Source organism: Triturus cristatus, chromosome 1_1, assembly GCF_964204655.1.
Source record: "Triturus cristatus chromosome 1_1, aTriCri1.1, whole genome shotgun sequence".
NCBI classification, from domain to species: Eukaryota; Metazoa; Chordata; class Amphibia; order Caudata; family Salamandridae; genus Triturus; species Triturus cristatus.
In genome coordinates, this window is record NC_140579.1 from 853,835,567 (window position 1) to 853,858,446 (window position 22,880).

At 46.6% G+C, this 22,880-nt stretch overlaps 1 protein-coding gene across 1 annotated transcript; it reads right to left on the reverse strand.

The window, feature by feature from the left end:
- Positions 1 to 1,183: 1,183 nt before the first annotated feature.
- Positions 1,184 to 16,283, reverse strand: LOC146871197 (uncharacterized). Its single transcript, XM_085646230.1, has 3 exons — positions 16,028 to 16,283; positions 1,820 to 2,756; positions 1,184 to 1,675 (listed from the first exon to the last, which is right to left on the reverse strand). The coding sequence occupies exons 1-3, from the start codon at positions 16,281 to 16,283 to the stop codon at positions 1,573 to 1,575; spliced, it is 1,296 nt and encodes a 431-aa protein (XP_085502356.1). The 3' UTR covers positions 1,184 to 1,572.
- Positions 16,284 to 22,880: the final 6,597 nt, after the last annotated feature.

The following is a 22,880-nucleotide window of genomic DNA, read 5'->3' on the forward strand; positions in this document are numbered from 1 at the left end:
GAGGGTCAGGGGAGTGGGTGGTTACACCCACTTCCCTTTGTCCAGTTTCACGCCAGAGCAGGGGCAGGTAGCCCCTGAACTGGTTTGAGCTGGCATATGCACAGAGGAGCCTACTGCTCCCCCAGTGCAGGACTTCAAAGCACTCTAAGAGTGCACCCACCCAGCCCCAATACACTAAATCCTGTCTGGAAGGTGGTGACACCTCCCTGTGACAGGATGCCTATTGTTGGGCCTCCTCCACTGCGAGTTTCAGTCAGCAGCAGGAGGGCAGCCCAGTGTCTGTGCTGGTGGCATCCATTTTGTGATGCCAGGGCTCTTTCAGATTTCTACCGTGTTTCCACAGTGGGTACATGTCGTCCCCTCTAGAAGGGTGGGATCATAATCCCACACCAGTTGCTGGTGTGGGGGTATGATTCCAAGTTGTTTGACACCAAACACGACATGTTTTGATGCAGTCATTCCAAAGTTAGCATTTACCGCTAGGTTATAATGCACTTAAGAGTATATGGTTTAACCGCATCAACAAACAGCCACAGAGAATAGACTCTGCCAGCTGCAGAGGGGCCCTGCTCAGGCAGAGGCACCCCCTCACATTGTAAACCAAGCACCCTGCTCTCAGGATTGATAGGGCCTGCCTATGGGGTGACTGATAGGTTTATATGTGTGTGTATTGCCTTCCCCACTTGCGTAATCTAAATTTACGCACACCACTTACTTACACAGAACCTCCAACACTCCTCTGGAGGTAAGATGAGCTTTATTAGTATCGTAGACAAAGGCAATAAGTCACTGAAGCTAGTAAGTTCTTAAGCACCAAGTGAAATAATGAATACACCACACTATATATATACACAAATATGAGATCTGGAATGTAGCTATATAAACAGTTAATGTACAAAGCACCTCACCAGATGCGTCTGCACCGGAGTCTTCAACATCCCTGGCCAAGCACCGAAAACACCAAGTCGGGAACCCTGTAGAGACTGGGGCACAGGAAGTAATCTCTCCGGGCACCAAAGTCATCCCGCGAGTGCTTCCACTCCAAAACTGAGTTCCTGAGCTCCACCTCACGGACACCACTTTTTATAGTTAAATCAACACATTCGAGAACCCTCTAGCAGGCGTTCTCGCCCATCTATCCATCATAGGTGCTGGCCGCATCTCTGCGTCAGACCCACCCATACAGACCTGGCCAGATTCTGCTTGGGTGCGCCGAGGCAAAAGACATTCCTTTCCCTATCTCCGGCCTTGGAGAGCCTTGCACAGCGCATCCTCCCTATGTCCTAGAGATAAGCATAGAATGCACAAAAACAAGCTCAAGGCACAAAATAACCTCACGAGGTATGTCTTGCACCAGCTCGTACTGGTTTACGTGAAAAACACGTTTGTTACTGCTGAAGTGTAACTTCAGGTCAAAGCAGCACAAAATGGAAATGCAATACAACAAAATGGAAGACCAGAGTATCACATGGAATCGAGGTCAATATGCAGTTTAGCACGTGTAACGTGTAAAATGGCAAATGCAATACATTCCACCCCTTGACCCTCGATTCACCCATCATATCCCATTGGTCAAAATACTATGGATCTGGAACGAAGAAGGGAGAGAAGATTAGGAATACATTGAATACAACAGCATAATGAAATAGAAACACCAATAATCACTACGATAACACCCAGGATATAACGAAGCTGTCCAAAATTAGGTAGCCACCCAAACAACCAATCCCACCATCCTTGATCAACATTTTGGGTAACCCCTTTCACTAAATCTTTTAAAGCATTAATATGTGCATGGATAGATGTAGAATGATCAGATAAATTGAAACAACAGAGTCCATCAAAATCCTCGCAACCGTGGTTGTGTTTCAACAACAAATAATCCACAGCTGCCCTATTCTGCAAAACAGCTTTTCTCGTTCCTTGAACACCTAATAGCAAATCAGCTAAAGCGGCAGAAGTATGATTGAGATTCTTCACAATTAAACAGGCAAACTTAGTAATAGTTCTTGCATTATAAACGGACAGTCCTGGCACTCCTACAATGGAAATAGCCAAACTAGTATGCTCTGCCCTAGAAAGCAAGTCAATATTGGAATCACAATTCTCAGGTAATTGAACAGCAGCTCTAGGGGAGCGAATATGTGTGATAGACTGCATGGGAAAAAGCATAAGACTTAATCGTGATAAGGCACAAGGTCCTCCAGTTATATTAGCTGGTATGTAAGTGTATGAAATATTGCCACACGAAAAAAGCCATCCCTTAGATAATTTCACATGGTTAATATGGCTAGCGGCTAATACTGTATGATTACAGACCATATGATTGGTAACATTACTGCAAAAGCTATCATGTCGTGACTGACATAATGTTTGTTGATCAGTGGTCAATTGTGTGCTTTTCTCTAGTTTCAATTGGCCACACTTGCCAATTTTGGCAGGGTCACAAGTTAGTTGATAGCAAACGTCTTCAGTAGCGATGTTGTGGGTAACAATACTTGTCATGTTCCTCCAGAGATTATCTGTAACCTCCGGGCAAAAGCGACAGTACTCATAAAGACTCAGATGTGTTTGAACATCAGTTTTCTCCACTACCCCATCAAAGTTAGTTTGGTTGAAGATGTGCAGAAGCACACGTGCAGGGGTAGGTACGGCAACGAGACACGTGGATATCATATCAGCTGTACTCTGAGGATTTCTCATACAGAAGTGGGAAGTGTTCAGCACATTCTCGGCCAAGTAGGTCCAGATGTTATCTGGTTGCTACCACAATGCTGTCATCCGACTCGGGCGGTTGATCCCCTTCGGCATCCCCGGGCCCTCCCGGACCCCTCCGGACACGCCCAAACACAGACCACACAGCGCAAGCATCGCAGCGGCAAGCCATACTGTGATCTAGAAACAGAAAACAAACTGGTATAATCACTCTCGTAAATAACATTTTTCAGCAGGTACATTTTCCCACTTTTCCTGTCCGGGTCTCATGATGACAAGGATATTATCCTTTCCTTTAGCGATTAATTCTGCAGATTCAGGAGGTTTGTTTGGGGACTCTACCCATACTTTTGCCCTTGGGTTTGTAGTGAAGATCGTTATCTACCTATGTACAACGCTAGGTTAGCATAACCGCGTTAGATGTTAGAATGCCATCTTGCCGCTTTTGCTGCTTTTGCAGACGACACTGTAGTCACATGTTATTCAATTGAGAAATGCTTACTCGACTTTGCTTCACATGAGAACTGTCTGTTGTTACCATCCCAAACAGTGAGCAGCGACCTTGGTCTGTACACCGTGTAAAGAAACAGTCTGGGTCGCTAGACGGTGCATGTTGTTGAGTTCAGGTTGATCGGCCCACTAGTTTAGCCATAACACGCACGCAGCTGCAAATACCTGAAAGTCGAGTGCTTTTAATATTGCAGCGTTACATGTTTTCAACACATTCGGAAGAAGAGCGTTCCTAGGAGCAGAGCATAGCTGATCCTGCGATGTGAACTCTCTGAGCTGATATTTACGGTATAGGGTTCCCCATTCAAGCCTAGAGACCTTCTATTAGTCTAATAATACTATTAGTGTGTTAGAGAAAGGAAGGTGGCTTAGATCCACTGTCATTTTAGTATGATTACTCCTTTCATTTTCTATGGTATTGTAACTATGCTGATGGTTTTGATTTTAATCGTTTGTCTGCTAATGTTAGCCAAACTGCTGCATCTTAGGACACGAGGTTTATATAATAAACTCTTTAAACTTTTAACCGTGTCTCTGTTTATTCTGTTGTGGACTGGTACGAGAATAATTACGAAAAGGTATTTCTGATTCCCACCATTCCTGAGAAATATACTAAGTCGCTTGTTCTGGGTTGTCTATACATTGAGACCGCCGAGCTAAACCTCGGATAACGAATGGGACACTGATGCTGGCCGGATAAGGGGTTCTGGGTTCTGAGGTGGGTTTTTGGTACACCGCAATTCACTGAGGGCCTGGGTTCCTGCGCATAGTTCTGCGCATAAGCAGAATCCCTGCAACATGGCGCACCTAACGTTTGGTCAATTGATTTGAGACGCCTTAGTAGTGCTTGTATTAGTCCACAACGCCCTCACTCTGGTTTCCGGATAGCGGGAGTGACCGTTTAACCTACCTGTGTTTTGACTAAATAGGTTCCTTCAAGCTTGATCATTAAAAAGTTTATTTAATCTGAACCCTAGTGCTACTACTATACTGTAGATTTACTGTTTATGTCCTAATGGCGGTCGATATTCCGGCTCATAGCCGGGCACCTTTGAAACGTCACTTGGCGCAGTATGGGGTGCCGGACGATGGTATGGCTGTGATTTTTGTGGTAAGTGCCGATGCGTTGTTTCCGTTTGAGTTGTTCTACTCTTGGGTTACTTTGCCGGCGGTGAGTGAGGACGATGATACGTTCCACACCTATACTGCCACGCAGCTACCAGCCAACTATACGCCTTATAGGACACAGGAAATTCCTATTTCTGCCTGGCAGCATAACATTTGGTTTAATGGCGCCCTTCCCCATGCGGTTGTACCGGCGAGAATGGGCCCTTTGTCGATTGCAGGGGCCACATGGCCGGTACTTGCCGGATTTACGCCTCATCCCCGCTATCTACAGGTATCGGTGGCTGAGTTGCGTGTACTTCACACTGCCCTTATTTCAGTACATAGGGCTTTAGTGCAGAACGTGTCACGCAACGTGCAGGCGGTCGCTACTGCTGTTGCGGGACATCAGACGGACCACCACGCCGTGGTGATTAGTCCTGTTATGGTCAATTCGGTTGTAGGCAAGCGACCCCAAAATAGGGATGATTTCCCTTATTGGCTTGCTGAGAAATTTGATCAGATAGAAGCGGTTTATCCGCGTACGACTCCTGTGGAGAAACGCAGGATCCTTACCATCGCTTTGCCTAAAGACTTAGTCCCAGACATGGCCGATTGTGAAAACTGTTGTAAGGTCTTTGCAGCGACGTACTCGAAGTGCTTTGGCACTCCGTCTCTGTCGGTACTGCCCTCCGTTATAAAACGTGTTCAGGAGAATCATGGAGCGGAGGCTGCTATTGAATTGGGTATGCGGATTGTTGGAGTCTTTGATGTGGTTGCTACCATGATATTGGGCAACCTCAAAGGGGATGCTATGCAGTTCCAGGTGCTTAATAAATTAGACGCAGTGAACGAAGATGACAAGCCGAGGGAATTCGCGAAAATTATCGCGATGGCCTATAAACAAGTTGGTCGTAGCGCTTTAGGTGTTAAGCCAACTGTGAAAAATCCGGATTCACAGCAGACAAAGGCAAATTCGTCTGGTAAGGACGAACGCCCTAACTTTCCAAAACAAAGTTGGAGGGCGAAAAAACAGGAAAAACAGCAACAGAAACAGGGGTCTCGTCCTGCCTCTCCAGTACAGTCAAGTAGTGAACGCACTTATGATCTGCGCGATCGTGCTACTATTAAGTCACCTGATAGATTTCAGATTTCTGAACAACGCTCTCCTCGTTCTTCACAGGAAACATCGGCTTCACAGTCCGGTGGCAGAGGCGCTGGCAAAAGTCGGGGTGCACCGCAAGCACGTGACCAATCCCAACAGACTGACGGCAAAGGCAAGCAAGAAGACTCTGCACGTCAAAGACCCCCGTTTCAGAAGAAGAAGGTTGCTGCACTGACAGCGAGGTATGCCTCAGATGGTACGGACGCAGCTTCAGAACCTGACATGGGCGCTAACGCTGCTAGACAGCGCGGCGGAAGTTACAGTAGTGCGACAAGCACTGCGTCCATATCTGGTGGCGACAGCAACTGATATATTCGTGAATATTGAAACTGCTGACACTCGGGTGTCTCCCCCTGATAGACTATATAATATTATCCTTCAGATAGAAGGTGACATACATCGTACAATTCAAGGGGTGTTTTGGGATAATCTGACCACTACCTATGATATTCTATTGGCTGAGGCAGATTGGCCCCCGGCTTTCATTTAGATGCTCCTAGAGGGGAGGAGGTGATCCTCCCAGCCTTTGCACACACTGTGCCTAAGGTCCTAGCTAAAAAGTACGCCGGGGAATGGGCTCAGGTGCAGGCGCCTGCGTTATATCGAAATCAGGTTGGCTGGGATAAATTATCTCCCGGTCATGAGATTCCGTTGCGGACAACGCCCCAACCACAACCCCAATACCCCATGCGTCGTGAAGATAGACCTCTCGTCTCGTCGATCCTTGAACAATTGGAATATCAGGGAGTAATCGAAACATGTGTGTCACCTATGAATAATCCCTTATTCACTGTGACGAAGCCTGACGGGTCGTACCGCCTAGTTTTGGATTACCGGCACTTAAACTCTCATTGCCGGACCTGTGCAGTGCAGAACGCCCATAGTTCGGCTCTCGTCGATAGTCTCGTGAGAAAAAGGTTTAAAACCACACTTGACATTTCCAATGGCTTTTACAGCCATAACCTGTCCTCTCTTAGCTGTGAGTGGACGGCGTTCACCTCTGGTGGCAAACAAAAACAATTCAAAAGATTGCCAATGGGCTATAAAAACAGCCCAGGTGTCTTTGCCGCTCGCGTGGTCTCCCTCTTGGAGGGTATAGACCCGGATGCGTACTCGTATGTGGATGACATTTATCTCACAGATGACGAGTTAGACCCGCATCTCCGTCGCGTTGATCGCATTATTGTTTTGTTTGCAGACCTCGGTTACAAATTCAACTTTGCGAAGTCACACATTGCAGAATATACAGTGTTGTTCTTGGGGTACGAACTCAACAATGAAGGTCGAGGATTGGCTCTGCACTTTCTAGAGAAGTGCGCATGCCTCCGTGCTCCTACTTCACTGAAGAAATTACAATCCCTACTGGGTTTTCTGAATTTCGGTCGAACTTACATCCCGGATTATGCCCAGCGTATCAAGCCGCTTTATGCCTTGGTACAACCTACTTTTTCCAAATCTTGTTGGCTGCCAGAGCATTCAGCTATATTGCAGTTATTGCAAGCTGATCTTCTTGCTTCTAAGTACTTACAGACACGTGATAACCACACTAACCTGGTCATAAGAATAGTGCCCGGCGCAGTTGGTTTCACATACTTAACGTTCAATGAGGGCGACACCGTCCCCATTGCTTAGAAATCTCAATTGTACACTTCAGCTGAACTGCGTTTTTCCACTGTCGAGAAGGTTCTGACAGCATTGCAGATGGCGATTCTGAAAGAACGAGCGCTGTCGCAGGGAAAACGCATGTTGGTGGTAACACCCTATCCTGCCCTTGAGGCGGTGACAAAAGCGAGTGTACCGAATTCTAAAGCTTTGCATCCAAGGTGGATACAATGGGTCACTTCCTTGACCTCGCCGGACGTCACTTTTATCTTTGACGCGGCACTTCAGACTCAGGAGTTTTTGCAGTATGAATTCGTTCATCCGGCTCCTCTGTCCTTGCGCCCGCTCGAGGATTACCATTGTGTCATATACACTGACGGTTCTGCGCAACCCGCAACTGGATCAAAGCACGCCTATTCAGCGGCTTGCGCAATTGTAGTCGGTACTTTCGTAAATGGTGATTTCCAGTCCGATGTCGTGCATACGCAGTCATTGGGTGATTGTACCACTCAGTTGGCGGAGCTTCATGCTCTGGTGCTTGCACTGGAGTTTGCTGATCCTCGAGTCACTACTCTTATAGTGAGTGACTCCTTTTATTGTGTTCAATCTTACAACGACAATCTACACTTTTGGTCTCAGTGACTACCGTGATTCCAAGGGTAGCACGATTAAGCATAAACTGCTTTGGGTTCGAGTGGCAGATCTTAAAGACCGTCTGCCCCTCGTGAATGTAATTCACACTCTTGGTCACCAACGAGTTGGTGTCCATGCTGTCGGCAACAGCTTAGCTGACGAGGCAGCAAAAACAGCAGTGGCAACATATTTAGTAGCAGCAGTTACAAGATCCAAAAGTAAGATTGATGATGACATCTTGGCAGCTATTGCTGCTACGGAGCTGGGAACAAAGCCACCAAGAGGTTTCCCTGCTCGCTATCATTATCGCTTAAATCCTGATAAAGTCCCATTGGTGAGGATTAACGACGTTGGTGACAGATTGATTCCCAACGCGGACTGCAGACCTTCTTTGATATTAGCAGCCCACGAGGGCATGGCGTCCGCGCATGCCGGCGTTGCGGCTACTGTATCTCTGCTACAACAACGTTACTGGTGGTGCGGTTTGTACAAACAAGCCAGAGCTTATGTTCTTGATTGCGACATTTGCCAGCAGATTAAACCTTCAACTGCGGCGCGCCCACCACAAACTCAGTTGTATATATCTAATAAACCGTTGAGTTGCGTTTATTTAGATCACTGCGGTCCTTTTACCTCTGATACTGCGTACAAATACATCTTGGTTGCAGTTGATTCGTGCACACGTTTTTTGTGGGTGTGGCCACAAAGGAGTGCTGATTCTCGCACTGTCATAAAAGATTTGCGTGTCTTTGTTGGGAGTTTTGCATGTGGTACCTTTCATTCTGATCAGGGCCCGGCGCTCGCCTCTAAGGCGTACAAAGAGGCCATGAGAAATTTGGGGGTCCAAGTCAAATTTTTGCCTCCAGACCGGCCTGAGGGCAATAGTGTAGTGGTGCGAATGAACCGTGACTTAAAGCAATCTTTGACAGCCAGAGTTTTGGGTACTGGCCGGAACTGGCTAGCCCACTTGTATGACGTGCAACGTGCACTTAATAATCTCCCTAGAAGGTCTCTGGGTGGGCGGACCACATACATGATGCTCTTTGGTGTTCGAATGTTTGTTCCAGACCTTGATGGTCTACACATGGCGGCGTCAGCTGCACCCTTTGACGTAGATGAACACTGTGCTGTCTTGCAGAATCTTCAAGAAGCCAGAGACAGTATAGCGAAGGAACACGTACCCTCCTCATCTGATGCTGAACTTCAGATTCCGGTAGTCGGCTGGCTACCTCGAGTTGGTGATCTGGTCTGTGAGAAGGTGGAGAACAAGAAGGAGTTCGGCCCCTCTTACCGTGCACCGGTTCCAGTGCTTGGAGTACAGGGTACTAGAACAGTCATTTTACCTCCACTTCCTGGTCGAAAGGATAACAGGTACATTTCGATTGACAATGTCAAACTACAACGAGTGGCCGATTCTTCTTAGTATGACTCCGGCGGTTTCCTGCCCTTCGATGCTGAGAAATTCTGTTGTGGCCAGAGCCTCTGACACAGTTCCTGATGTTGCCATCGAGATGCATGCTGTTACTGGTCCCTTGTTGCCACAAAGACCCGGTGGTGTGCTTGAAGAAGTTGAATATGCTTATCCTGCAGATGTTACCTTGCCTGTTTTACAATCCACCACAGTTGCCCTCTCACAAGACTCTTTTGATTCTCGTTCCATGACTTCTATTGCCCCGTCCAAGGTTTTAGTTTTTGTGGCTTGGTTCAAAAGACATTTTTTAATACCCCCTTGGACTTACATTTGGCTGGTGCTCATATGTGTTTTTTTATTTATGTCCATTGGCTTTGTGGTAGTGTTTTTTAGACTTATCAATGGACACTACCTGAACGAACGGTCTACCATTCGACTTATTGATGGAACTTTGGCCCCCCACTCCTCATCACATATCATGAAAAGGGACCAGACTTTTGTGAACATTACTGCCTGGCCTGTACGTGATGGGATCGCTTGGGATGCTGTTAAATTTCAAATTCATGGCCCCACTGAAGTGATTAATGTGCCAAATGTATTTCGTGTTTCCATGGGTGATGTCGTTAAGCAGAACATTCACTCAGATGATTGGGATGTTCAAGCCATAGAGGCACTGTTTTCTGATTTGAAATATTATGCTGCATTTGATGCTGAGGATTTGTATTTAGATACTGCTAATTATGATCAACATTATGGCACACATTTCCTACACAAAGCAAATACGTTTAGAAATTTTGTAAATTATACACAATGGGAACACTGCCCCGCCCCTAGGATGGGCAGCTCTGCCACGTTAGTGGAAAAATTCACTTATTTTTCGGATTTTAGTGTGTCAAATCCGGCCTCCTTTTATTTTCGAGTTGCGCCTGAGTCTGCTTCTAAAGTTAGACTGACACACACCAAATTGTTGTATTCCAAGTCCTTCATGGACGAGTTGGCAATTGGCGGGTATGATTTGTGGAAAGCTACAGTCGATCTTAAGTCGGTTTGGGGCTCCAAACGATGGCAAGTACAGGGAACAGAAGCTTTGCATCGTGCCTGTCTTATCCCGAATCACATGTTATTTTTAAATTCATCAATTTTTCAGACAACCTGTTTGGATTGGCTACCACAAAAAAATTAAATTCTCCCTCGACTCCGGGTCTGGGTGCTTATCCTGCTTGGGTTAATCATACAGATCTGTCCCTTGCTACGTTGCAGACATACGTTTCCAACACATCCTTCAATGTTTCTGAATTAGACCCCGAAGGGTGGTTGGTTTGGCAGACCAGTGCAGATTCCTGTCAACATCGGTTTCTTGGTTTAAGACCGGGGTATACACAAGTTCGTGTGGATCCCCGTTTTGAATCTTCTCACACTGTGACTACCTACTCAGTTGGGAAGTTGTGCCAGTCTTGGCTGCAACATTCGACCTTAGAGTCTGTTAAACTTCATTTATCCAAATTACACGACAAAATAGATTTGAATGATTTTGTTAAGCGTCCTGCAAAAGGCAGGTCCAAGCGATGGGTGTATGCTATTTACAACGAAGTTTGGAAATTGTCGCAAATTGAGGCTGCTTCCCGTTTACGCGCAATTGACCAAGCAAATATGGAAAAAGTGTTGGCTGTAATCGATAATAGCATTAACACCCTGTCTTCCAGAATTTATACATTAGATAATATTGTATCCTCTGTAGTGGACATTGTGCAGGATGATTTGTCTGTATTGTATCATGGTCAAAATCAAATGCGTTCTGTTATGCAGTTTGCATGGGCGTTGCAAACGTTAAAGGCAGGGAAAGTCCCTTGGGATTACATGAATACTTCATCTTTGTTCCTCCCTTTTAATTTGACTGCAAAACAGCAGTTCATGTCTATGAAAGATGCTACATATTCATTGCTGCACATTGAAAAGTTAGAACCTTTGCCTTTCTCTGTTGCCGAATTGAATTCTGCTGTGTGGCTTGTACATGGGTTGATCACGTTACCGTTTCCCCTGTTCAAGTTTAGTTCATGCATGAAACATTATGCTCTAGGCAGGTATGAACAACTGGGTACTGCCTTCCTGCATGAAGTTTGGTCACTCCCTTTCACATACAGATGCGTGAGGGACGGCAAGGAGGTTTACTTGAAAGGTGAACAATGCACTTCCACTCCGGATCATTCTGTTGTGTGTAGGCACATTCAATTGCATGGTGCATGTAATGTGCACGCCCCTAATTTAGCTTGCGTCCTGAAAGGTATTCCTGTGCCAGTTATTACTCCATCTTTTACGCTGCTTGCTAACGGTAGTTATTTGCTGCTAAATAATGAAGCTTGCTGTGGGATGCTGGTGGGAATTCCCTACATTGTGACTGTATCGCAGAGAGTGGTTTGCTGTAATAACGTCCTGTTCCCACCCCCGCATAGCCGGCTCGATGTATCCATCTGGCCTTCCATTCCAACCTTGAAAGCAGAGTTCAACAACATGAGCAGAATAAGGGCTCTATTGTCTCAAAAAGAAGTCGCGTTGACTTCATCCCGGGAAACATTTGTCCTTCACGTAGCAAACACCCGTACTGAGGTGCAAGCGCTTTTAAATACTGATCTGCCTCTTCATTTTGGGACTCTGATTCAGACTATCTTTAATGCCTCGTCTACAAGTGGCATAGCTCATTTTTTTTAAATTGTGGGCTCCGGCCTCGTGACTTCTTTTCAAACTATTTTTGGTGTGATCCCGGCCTTTTTTCATTCTATTTTTTCAAGCGTCTTCGGAGGTCTCCCTTTACTTCTCGCCCTCATAGCTGGAATACTGTTGTTGATCTGCGCCCTGCGCTATGGATGCACAACTTGCGTCACACGACAACATGTCCCGCCTGCTGCATCTTCGTAACCGGATGCTTGAATTCTATGGCGCTTTACCGCTGGCAACTTTGAGCATAGCCTATGGATTGTCCTTCCGGTTTGCCTACTTTACTTGTGTGCAGCCAGTCTTTCATTGCCTAGATTGTCCGTTCCAATGGGCTCTGGATTTGTGTCTATCAAACTCGGCGTCTCCTAACCCGGATTATGATCGGCTAATGAGCCCCTTAGTGGCTCATGTGTTGGACTGTTCTGGTGTCGGGATTATGGCCTGTGCTGCAGCGCATGGAGTTCTTGGAAATTGGGACATCGGAACGGCCGCGATTGACTTCTTGGCAAGAAGCTATCTTGAAGAACCCGCTAGTTGTCCTCGTCTGGTGCTGGAAGCTCCGGTAGTTGAGGAGCATGTATGTTCCTTCCCCGTGCTGAACTGGATGGCAGATAATTTTGCGGAACGTACCAATGATTTCCTCTTGGAAGCTGTTGCAACTTATTGTGCCGATACATTGATGGATTGACTTTTGTACTTTCACTCCGTCCTACGTCCTTCACTGATTTTTGTCCTCTACATGTTTTGTTTTTTTCCTTTTTTTCACTTCCCTTATATGGACTTATAGTTCATGCCCTTGGTTCCGTTCTATCAAACTTGAACTCTGCGTTCTTGCAAGTGCGCCCCTACTGGTTAGTGGTCCGATCACGGGGGGGTGTGGTGAAGATCGTTATCTACCTATGTACAACGCTAGGTTAGCATAACCGCGTTAGATGTTAGAATGCCATCTTGCCGCTTTTGCTGCTTTTGCACACGACACTGTAGTCACATGTTATTCAATTGAGAAATGCTTACTCGACTTTGCTTCACATGGGAACTGTCTGTTGTTACCATCCCAAACAGTGAGCAGCGACCTTGGTCTGTACACCGTGTAAAGAAACAGTCTGGGTCGCTAGACGGTGCATGTTGTTGAATTCAGGTTGATCGGCCCACTAGTTTAGCCATAACACGCACGCAGCAGCAAATACCTGAAAGTCGAGTGCTTTTAATATTGCAGCGTTACATGTTTTCAACACATTCGGAAGAGCGTTCCTAGGAGCAGAGCATAGCTGATCCTGCGATGTGAACTCTCTGAGCTGATATTTACGGTATGGGGTTCCCCATTCAAGCCTAGAGACCTTCTATTAGTCTAATAATACTATTAGTGTGTTAGAGAAAGGAAGGTGGCTTAGATCCACTGTCATTTTAGTATGATTACTCCTTTCATTTTCTATGGTATTGTAACTATGCTGATGGTTTTGATTTTAATCGTTTGTCTGCTAATGTTAGCCAAACTGCTGCATCTTAGGACACGAGATTTATAAAATAAACTCTTTAAACTTTTAACCGTGTCTCTGTTTATTCTGTTGTGGACTGGTACGAGAATAATTACGAAAAGGTATTTCTGATTCCCACCATTCCTGAGAAATATACTAAGTCGCTTGCTCTGGGTTGTCTATACATTGGGACCGCCGAGCTAAACCTCGGATAACGAATGGGACACTGATGCTGGCCGGATAAGGGGTTCTGGGTTCTGAGGTGGGTTTTTGGTACACCGCAATTCACTGAGGGCCTGGGTTCCTGCGCATAGTTCTGCGCATAAGCAGAATCCCTGCAACAATCCTCAGGTAATTGAACAGCAGCTCTAGGGGAGCGAATATGTGTGATAGACTGCATGGGAAAAAGCATAAGACTTAATCGTGATAAGGCACAAGGTCCTCCAGTTATATTAGCTGGTATGTAAGTGTATGAAATATTGCCACACGAAAAAAGCCATCCCTTAGATAATTTCACATTGTTAACATGGCTAGCGGCTAATACTGTATGATTACAGACCATATGATTGGTAACATTACTACAAAAGCTATCATGTCGTGACTGACATAATGTTTGTTGATCAGTGGTCAATTGTGTGCTTTTCTCTAGTTTCAATTGGCCACACTTGCCAATTCTGGCAGGGTCACAAGTTAGTTGATAGCAAATGTCTCCAGTAGTGATGTTGTAGGTAACAATACTTGTCATGTTCCTCCAGAGATTATCTGTAACCTCCGGGCAATAACGACAGTACTCATAAAGACTCAGATGTGTTTGAACATCAATTTCCTCCACTACCCCATCAAAGTTAGTTTGGTTGAAGATGTGCAGAAGCACACGTGCAGGGGTAGGTACGGCAACGAGACACGTGGATATCATATCAGCTGTACTCTGAAGATTTCTCATACAGAAGTGGGAAGTGTTCAGCACATTCTCGGCCAAGTAGGTCCAGATGTTATCTGGTTGCTACAACAATGCTGTCATCCGACTCGGGCGGTTGATCCCCTTCGGCATCCCCGGGCCCTCCCGGACCCCTCCGGACACGCCCAAACACAGACCACACAGCGCAAGCATCGCAGCGGCAAGCCATACTGTGATCTAGAAACAGAAAACAAACTGGTATAATCACTCTCGTAAATAACATTTTTCAGCAGGTACATTTTCCCACTTTTCCTGACCGGGTCTCATGATGACGAGGATATTATCCTTTCCTTTAGCAATTAATTCTGCAGATTCAGGAGGTTTGTTTGGGGACTCTACCCATACTTTCGCCCTTGGGTTCTTGTCAGTAGATCCGAACCCGCCCTTTCCTCGCACAGTTAGAAGGGCTGGGGCCGTCCCCTTCATGATATATCCTCCATAAACCGGCATGATGACCATTTGGGCAACTCGGTCACCGGGTTGCACAATCAGATCATTGTCTCCACTGTTCAATAGAATAACTTTGATCTCCCCCTGGTAATCGGCATCGACCACCCCTCCCAAAACCTGGATGCCTTTAAGGGCAAGCCCAGATCGAGGAGCGATCAGTCCGAAATGCTCTGGGGGAATTTGAACTCCAATTCCTGTCTCAATCAAGGTAATGTCTCGTGGTTGCAGTCGATAGACTTTCAGGGCATGTTAATCAAGACCAGCAGCTTCTGGTGTGGCACGATATGGAGCTAAAGCTCCGGGAGCTGTCTCCCAGTACAGAATCGTGTTTGTGGCCACATAAGGCTTGATCTGCAAAGCTGGGGTCAACATGCGCATCAAAGGAGTTTCTGCATTAGCAAGGGGTTGGTTGTTCAAAATTTGCAATGCATTAGACAAGTGATCCCTCCATCCCTTCAATGACCCATCAGACAACTTTTTCAACTGCTCTTTCAACAAGCCATTCATTCTCTCAATCAAACCCGCTGCCTGTGGGTAGTAGGGTATGTGATAGATCCATTCAATGTTATGCTGCACACAAAAATCTTGCATCATCTTTCCTTTAAAGTGTGACCCATTGTCACTCTGGACCTGCAAAGGAATTCCGTAATACAAAATCAACAAATTCAAAGTTATCAGAGTGTTAGACTGGGTTGCTCTCTTACATGGAAAGGCGATGAGATAGCCAGAATAGGTATCCACCACCGTGCAGGCATACTGACATCCTCGACTCATTGGCATTGGCCCGATGAAATCAATTTGCCATATTTGCCCTGGCAACTTCCCTCTGCCTAGCTGGCTTCTCACTACCTGTGGAACCGGTCTGTGCTAGGTATGCTGACAAACGGGACAGTGAATGGACGCAGTTTTAATCAAATCTAGGGGAATATGCATCCCTTTACTTTCTGCCCACCTGCTAGTGGCTCGCTCGCCCAAATGTCCGCTTTTCTGATGCGCCCATTTAGCCATGCCCACCAAGTCAGAATCCTGCGTCGCCACCTCAGCTTCACGAATCTTCGCTTCTTGGTCTTCAAAGGAATTGCACCAACGCTCTAGTGAGTCAGTCGGGCAATGAGCATCAACATGATAAACTGTGACTGTACTCTGGGACAACAATTCCCAAATCTCCTGCCACAACTCCTTTCCCCAAACCTCCCTATTGTGAATCATCCAATTATGAGCATGCCATGTGGGAAGCCAAGTGGCTAACCCATTGGCCGTGGACCATGAATCAGTATAAATGTGACATGTACCAGGGAGCTCTTGCTTTAAAGCCTGGTAAACTGCGTACAGTTCTGCAAACTGACTACTTCTTCCCTCTCCAGTAGTCGACAGCAACTTTTTGGTCACAGAATTGTATGACACCGCTTTCCAATGTCTCTTGGTCCCCACATATCTGGCTGAGCCATCTGTAAACCACACATGCTTTTTGTCCTCCGTGGACAACTCTGAGAATGGCCCGCCACATTTCACTGGGGACTCTCGCACTTTGGGTACATCTTGCAACATTTCTGCATCTGCTACTGGAGTTTGCGCCACTTGCTCATGCAGCACTCGGGTACCTTTAGGACCCACTCGTGCCCTGTCTTGTATGTACCATTTCCACTTTATGACGCTAGTCTCCTGTGCATGCCCAATCCTGTGTGTCTTGGGTGAGATCATCACCCATTGCATGATAGGAATTTCAGGTCTCAAAAATACATTGTGCCCCAGGGTTAATTGCTCGGTATCCACCAGAGCCCAATAACATGCCAACAACTGCTTTTCGAAAGGAGTGTACTGCTATCGAGTATCAGGTAGTTTCTTTGTCCAAAACCCTAGGGGCACCTTCTGTCTCCCCTGTTTTTGCCACAGGCTCCAGGTCGCATACTGATCCTGGACTGTTACATTCAAATCAATGCTTCCCTCTCGTATGGGCCATAGATCCAGGGCACGCTGTATAGCCTCCTTCGCTGACTCAAATGCCTGTTGCTGGGCCTCCCCCCACTCAAACTCATGCTTCTTCTGTGTAACCTTGTACAGAGGGGCCAAGATCTGACTCAAATGGGGAATGTGCTGTCTCCAAAAACCAAACAATCCAATGAAGCGCTGCGCCTCCTTCCTGTTTGGCGGCACTGCAAACTCCTTGATCTTTTGCCTTACTTGTGGCAGCACCTCTCTATGCCCCTGATGCCACTGAATACCCAAAAACTTCACACTCTGGGAGGGTCCCTGCACCTTATCTGGGTTAATAACCCACCCTTTGCTCTGCAAATGCTCTACAATTCTGTCTAGCTGAGCCTGTGCCTGTTCTTGGGACTCTCCTTGAATCAACACGTCATCAATATAATGACAAAGCTGTACTCCAGGAATAACTGACACCTCATCCAAATGCTCTGCCACCAACCGGTGACAGATTGTAGGGCTATGTAAGTACCCTTGGGGCAAAGATTGAAATGTAAATTGTCTACCACTCCACGAGAAGGAGAATTGCTCCTGGGACTCGGGGGCAATTGGAATCGTGAAAAAAAGCATTGGCAATATCAAGTGCCGCATACCATGTCCCAATGTGTTTCTGAATTTTCTCAATCAAAGTGATGGTGTCGGGGACCGCGGCTGTCAATGGGGGCGTATGCTTATTCAGCTCGCGGTAATCAACAGTCATATGCCAGCTTCCGCCCGGTTTGCGCACGGGCCACACAGGGTTATTCCACGCCGTGGTAACCAGTTTCACCTCCCCCGCCTCCACCAAGTCCCGTATGGTTACGGTCATCTCATCATGTCCCCCTGGGATCCTGTACTGCTTCATGTGAACCACTTTCGTTGCTTGGGGCACCTTCACTGGGGGAATCTTCAAGCGCCCCACCCTCACAGCAGCCACAGAGAGGTACTGCTTTGACCTAAACTAATAGCATCCGTCATCTAAATATAGGGTCATACCTTTCAAAATGTCAATACCAATAATGTACTCTGGAATGGGCACGATCAAGACAGTGTATGCTCTCTTGGGAAGTCTGCCTATTTTCATCTGAATTACCGTTTGCACTGCTGGTGTCTCCTGTCCACCCAAACCTGTGATAGTGAAATACTGTCCTTTAAATTTTCATGGATTGCCATGTATCAATGTGGCCTCCGCTCCGGTGTCTACTAAAGCTCGCACCTCCTGAACGTTTCTATTTTTCCAATAGATCTCAACCCTCACATGTGGTCTATTGTCCTTGCGAGCCCATCCTTGCACCGGAGCTTGGCCCATTTCCTAATCTAACTTTCGCCTGCGCAGCTCTGCATCTGCCCGGCGCAGATCTGAATACAATGTCGGGTAATCCTTAGGGAACAACTCCTCCTCTTCCCGGTCCCCATCTGAATCTGTGCAATCTCGGTCCCAACCTTTCTCTTTTGTCACCCTCACATGAGATTCCCCCTCTCTCTCCACACCTGCCTTGTCATGCTTTTACTCAAGCTCTGCTTCCCTGCGACTTACTTTCTTGTTATGTTTTCTATTCACATGCCTACTCCCCTCCTTTTTTCTCCAGTCCTCGCTTACGGTACATTTCCCACATGCTTTTGGTCTCGATACCATCAATTTTACTCCTCGACACCCCATCCTTTAACAGCGCCAAAAACATATCACGTCGGGTTACTCGGTTGTTATCAGTGCGGGACTCTGAGCGCAAAGCCCTGTCTGGCTTTTTCCATTCCCCAAGCTCTCCCAGCTCACGGACTGCCTCGACCACTTCTCCTACGTTATTACCAGTTTGATTGATTAACAGAGTCATTATTACCGCTTTGTATGCAGGGGGTGCCAAACGAATGATTTTGTTCCGCACGGACACAGTCATTCTCTGACCCATCAAATCATGCGCCTCACCTATAAGGATTGCCAGCTTAATTCCCTCCTCCTTAATTCTCTGTGAGGCATCTCGTAGGGTAAACCATGGCTTTTCATTCCCAGGCCAATCTGAATCTGTGGGGTACTTATGACTACATCCCTGTGCGGCTAGCTGCAACAGGGTAATTTGGTCATCACTATTGTAATTCTGAAAATGTCCCTGCACAGTAGGATCAGTACTGAGAGTGCAAAATTTGGCAGCATCTCCACTGTCTAACATGACCCCAGAAGCGCCTTGATCATAGAGGCGCACCATCCAAGTTAATAGTGCCTCGCCAGGCTTCTGTCTAAATCTCTCTAAAACATCACTGATCTCCTGCTGAGTAAAATCCTCCAGACTATTTAACATAATTCCCTGCGGTTATGTGGACCGGATTGAAGTTTCCGTCTTAGGATGGGCTGCACTTCCACGCTCTTACTATTATTTACCTCCTCCTCCTTTTCTCTTTGTAAAGGCTGCTCTCCTTCCGAGGAGAACTCTGTTGATTCCCAGATGTTAGAGTCCCAGGTGGATGGATCAAAATCTAAGCCTGCTTTGGCAATCGCTAAATGGACTTTTCGCTTACTCACTCTACCCCTCCTTTTCTTGTATCTGTATTCAGCGACACGGACTGCAGCCCGTTCTGCTATAGTCTGATATGTTTCTAATTTGTCTTGGAATAGCTTATTCTGACAGGAAAGCATCGTAGACATATTCTTAGCTTCAACGAGTTGTTTTTCTAAACTTAACTGTTCCTGCTGCAGAGATAAGCATTTGTCAAAAACTTGACGGTAGGCATGCAACAGAGCCCAACCTTGGCGGCTCACTGTATATAATTCTTTACCTTTCTCGACAGGGACCTTCTGTAAACAATTTAAAACATCTTCTGGCGTTGCTTCACTCAAACAGTCAAACCAGCTCTCTTTTAACCCTGTTCTTTTAGAATACTCGTGCGCCAGTGCGGAGTACGGCATCGCCTCCCATCCAGGAATTTGCATGGGTGCAAAAGGAATTTCACTTGGTGCCAAGGAACCAAAACCACCTTTCGTCTTTTTAAACATGTTCCAACCCGCGTAATTTACGAATCCTGCCACCAACTACGCCAAAATGTATTGCTTTGCCCACTTGCGTAATCTAAACTTACGCACACCATTTACTTACACAGAAACTCCAACACTCCTCTGGAGGTAAGATGAGCTTTATTAGTATCGTAGACAAAGGCAATAAGTCACTGAAGCTAGTAAGTTCTTAGGCACCAAGTGAAATAATGAATACACCACACTATATATATACACAAATATGAGATCTGGAATGTAGATATATAAACAGTTAATGTACAAAGCACCTCACCAGATGCGTCTGCACCGGAGTCTTCAACATCCCTGGCCAAGCACCGAAAACACCAAGTCGGGAACCCTGTAGAGACTGAGGCACAGGAAGTAATCTCTCCGGGCACCAAAGTCGTCCCGCGAGTGCGTCCACTCCAAGACTGAGTTCCTGAGCACCACCTCACGGACACCGCTTTTTATAGTTAAATCAACACGTTCGAGAACCCTCTAGCAGGCGTTCTCGCCCATCTATCCATCATAGGTGCTGGCCGCATCTCTGCGTCAGACCCACCCATACAGACCTGGCCAGATTCTGCTTGGGTGCGCCGAGGCAAAAGACATTCCTTTCCCTATCTCAGGCCTTGGAGAGCCTTGCACAGCGCATCCTCCCTATGTCCTAGAGATAAGCATAGAATGCACAAAAACAAGCTCAAGGCACAAAATAACCTCACGAGGTATGTCTTGCACCAGCTCGTACTGGTTTACGTGAAAAACATGTTTGTTACTGCTGAAGTGTAATTACAGGTCAAAGCAGCACAAAATGGAAATGCAATACAACAAAATTGAAGACCAGAGCATCACATGGAATCGAGGTCAATATGCAGTTTAGCACGTGTAACGTGTAAAATGGCAAATGCAATACAGTGTGTGCATGGTGAGATATAGGAACCTATACCTCAGTGAGGAGTGCTAACACTACCTCACCCAGGCTGCAGTAGCAGGCCTGTGGAGTCAGATTTAGTCTGCTTCCCAGGGATGGCATAATACATGCTTCAGCCCCTGGTAGGCCTGTAAAGTACCTATGTCCTTGGTATCTAAGGTACCATATACTAGGGGCTCATAAGGTACCACAGTATCCAATCACTAGTGCATCTAATATGCACTCCAAGTTGTTTAGAGAGAACAGAGAGACTGGGGCCCTGATTAGCAAGGACCCAGCCAGACTATAGCCAGAAACCAGTGTTAACATCAGAAAAAAAGTGGGGGCAACATAAGTGCAGATCCTACTCTCCTACAGCAGCACTGCACTTACAGTGCCCAGGAATGGACCTGGGCACTGTATGGGCACAGGGCTCATGCACCTGTACCCACACCACTGGCATAGGCCACCCAGCTAGAGGGGTGGCTGATGTATGCCAGGGCAGTGTGTGTTGTGGGCATGGCACACATGGATGTGTGCCATGTCGACTCTCTGTTTTGTTCTGCACCCAGACACTCAGCCTGCAAGAGCAGTGTGTGTGTGTCAGGGTACAGGGCCTCTAAGGGTGGCACAATAAGTGCTGCAACCCTTAGGGGTCTTCTCTGCTCACAAGGCCCTGGGTACCTAGTGTACCATTTACCTGGGGCTGACATGTGGCCAGGGATGCCAAATGGGTTTAGGTTTCAGCACAGTTTTAGGGAAGGAACATAGGCCCTGGGCACCTGATTGGCAGGAGCCCAGGGCACACTCAGTCAAAGTACATCAGCAATTCAGCAAAATGTGGGGGCATACCATGCAAGAAAGATGGCACTTTCTCACACTCTGTGTCTCATCTGTTGCCATGCCTTAGTAGTGCAATGAATAGTGCTGATTTCCATGGATCTCTTAGTCTTTATAGCGTGCAGAATCAAGGCTCTGAGTGGCACTGGGTGTGCAGCATCATGTTCGATTGCTAGGTGTGGTGTAAAGTCAGGGGGAGAGACCGAATAGTGTGCGTACTGAGCTTGAGTGCATAAGTAGTATAGCCACATATCCAGGGCGGCAAATCCACCCTGCTCGAACAGGAGAGTTGGTATCTCCATGCTTCCATGGTTGTTTACCTGCCCACATCAATGATATTAAGAGGAATTTAAGCGATTTAAAGAACCCTTGTATAAGGGTAATTGGAACTGTATTGAATAGATAGAGACATTTTGACAAGATTATCATTTTCGTGATGGCAATTCTATAAGCAAGGGAGAGTGGCAGGTGTGACCATCTGCAAACCTGTTTTTCCAATTGGGAAATCGTTCTACCATAGTTATATCGAACCACCACTTCAGGGTCCCTATGACTCCAAATCCCCAGATATTTTACTGGATCACTGTGCCACACCAGGGGGAACTGCAGCTCGCAGGGTGTTGTGCAGGTAGCGAGGGGCACCAAAAAAGGTTTCTTCTAATTTATGCTGAGGCCTGACAACCGCTCAAAACATACAAAACGGATACATTACAGAATGATCGGGTCCAGGTAAAACTCTGGTTCCCGAACATAAATGACCATATCGTCTGCGTACATCGAGATCGCTAGTGGTCAGAGTCTAAAACCTAGTGCGGCCTCCGCATGTTGCTGGCGTATAACGCCCGCCATCGGTTCTAGCGATAGAGTATAGAGGATCAGCGACAGCGGGCAGCCTTTTCTCGTACCTCTGTGTATGGGTATTGCCCCAAATGTAATCCCATTCATCCTGAGTCAAACCGCAGCAGCGCTCTATAATAAGGGGACCCAGCGGAGGAAGGCAGGGGGCACCCCCATCCGGAGTAGGATAGTGAACATGTAGGACCATTCAACTGAATCTAAGGCTTTCGCAGCATCTAGCAAGACTGCCGGGGCTTTCAAAGAGGGGTCAAGCTCATGGAATAGCTCAAAGATAGTTGGTAGATTCTGCTTTGTTGAGCGAGTAGGGATGAAGCCGGACTGATCTGGTAGGATCATGTTGGTGAGCAGTGGTTGCAGTCTGATAGCTTATATTTTGGCTGGTGTGTTCGTGTCTGTGTTAATTAAAGATAGTGGCCGATATGAGGAGCATTTGTTCGGGGGTTTGTCGGGCTTTAGGAAGGTTATCAAAGGGGCCTCCCTAAGTGACGGGGAGCACTCGCTTGTCGTATGCTTCTTCAAACATCCTAAGCAAATTTGGGGCCACGATATCTGCGTATTCCATATAAAATTCGCCCGACAAGCCATCTAAGCC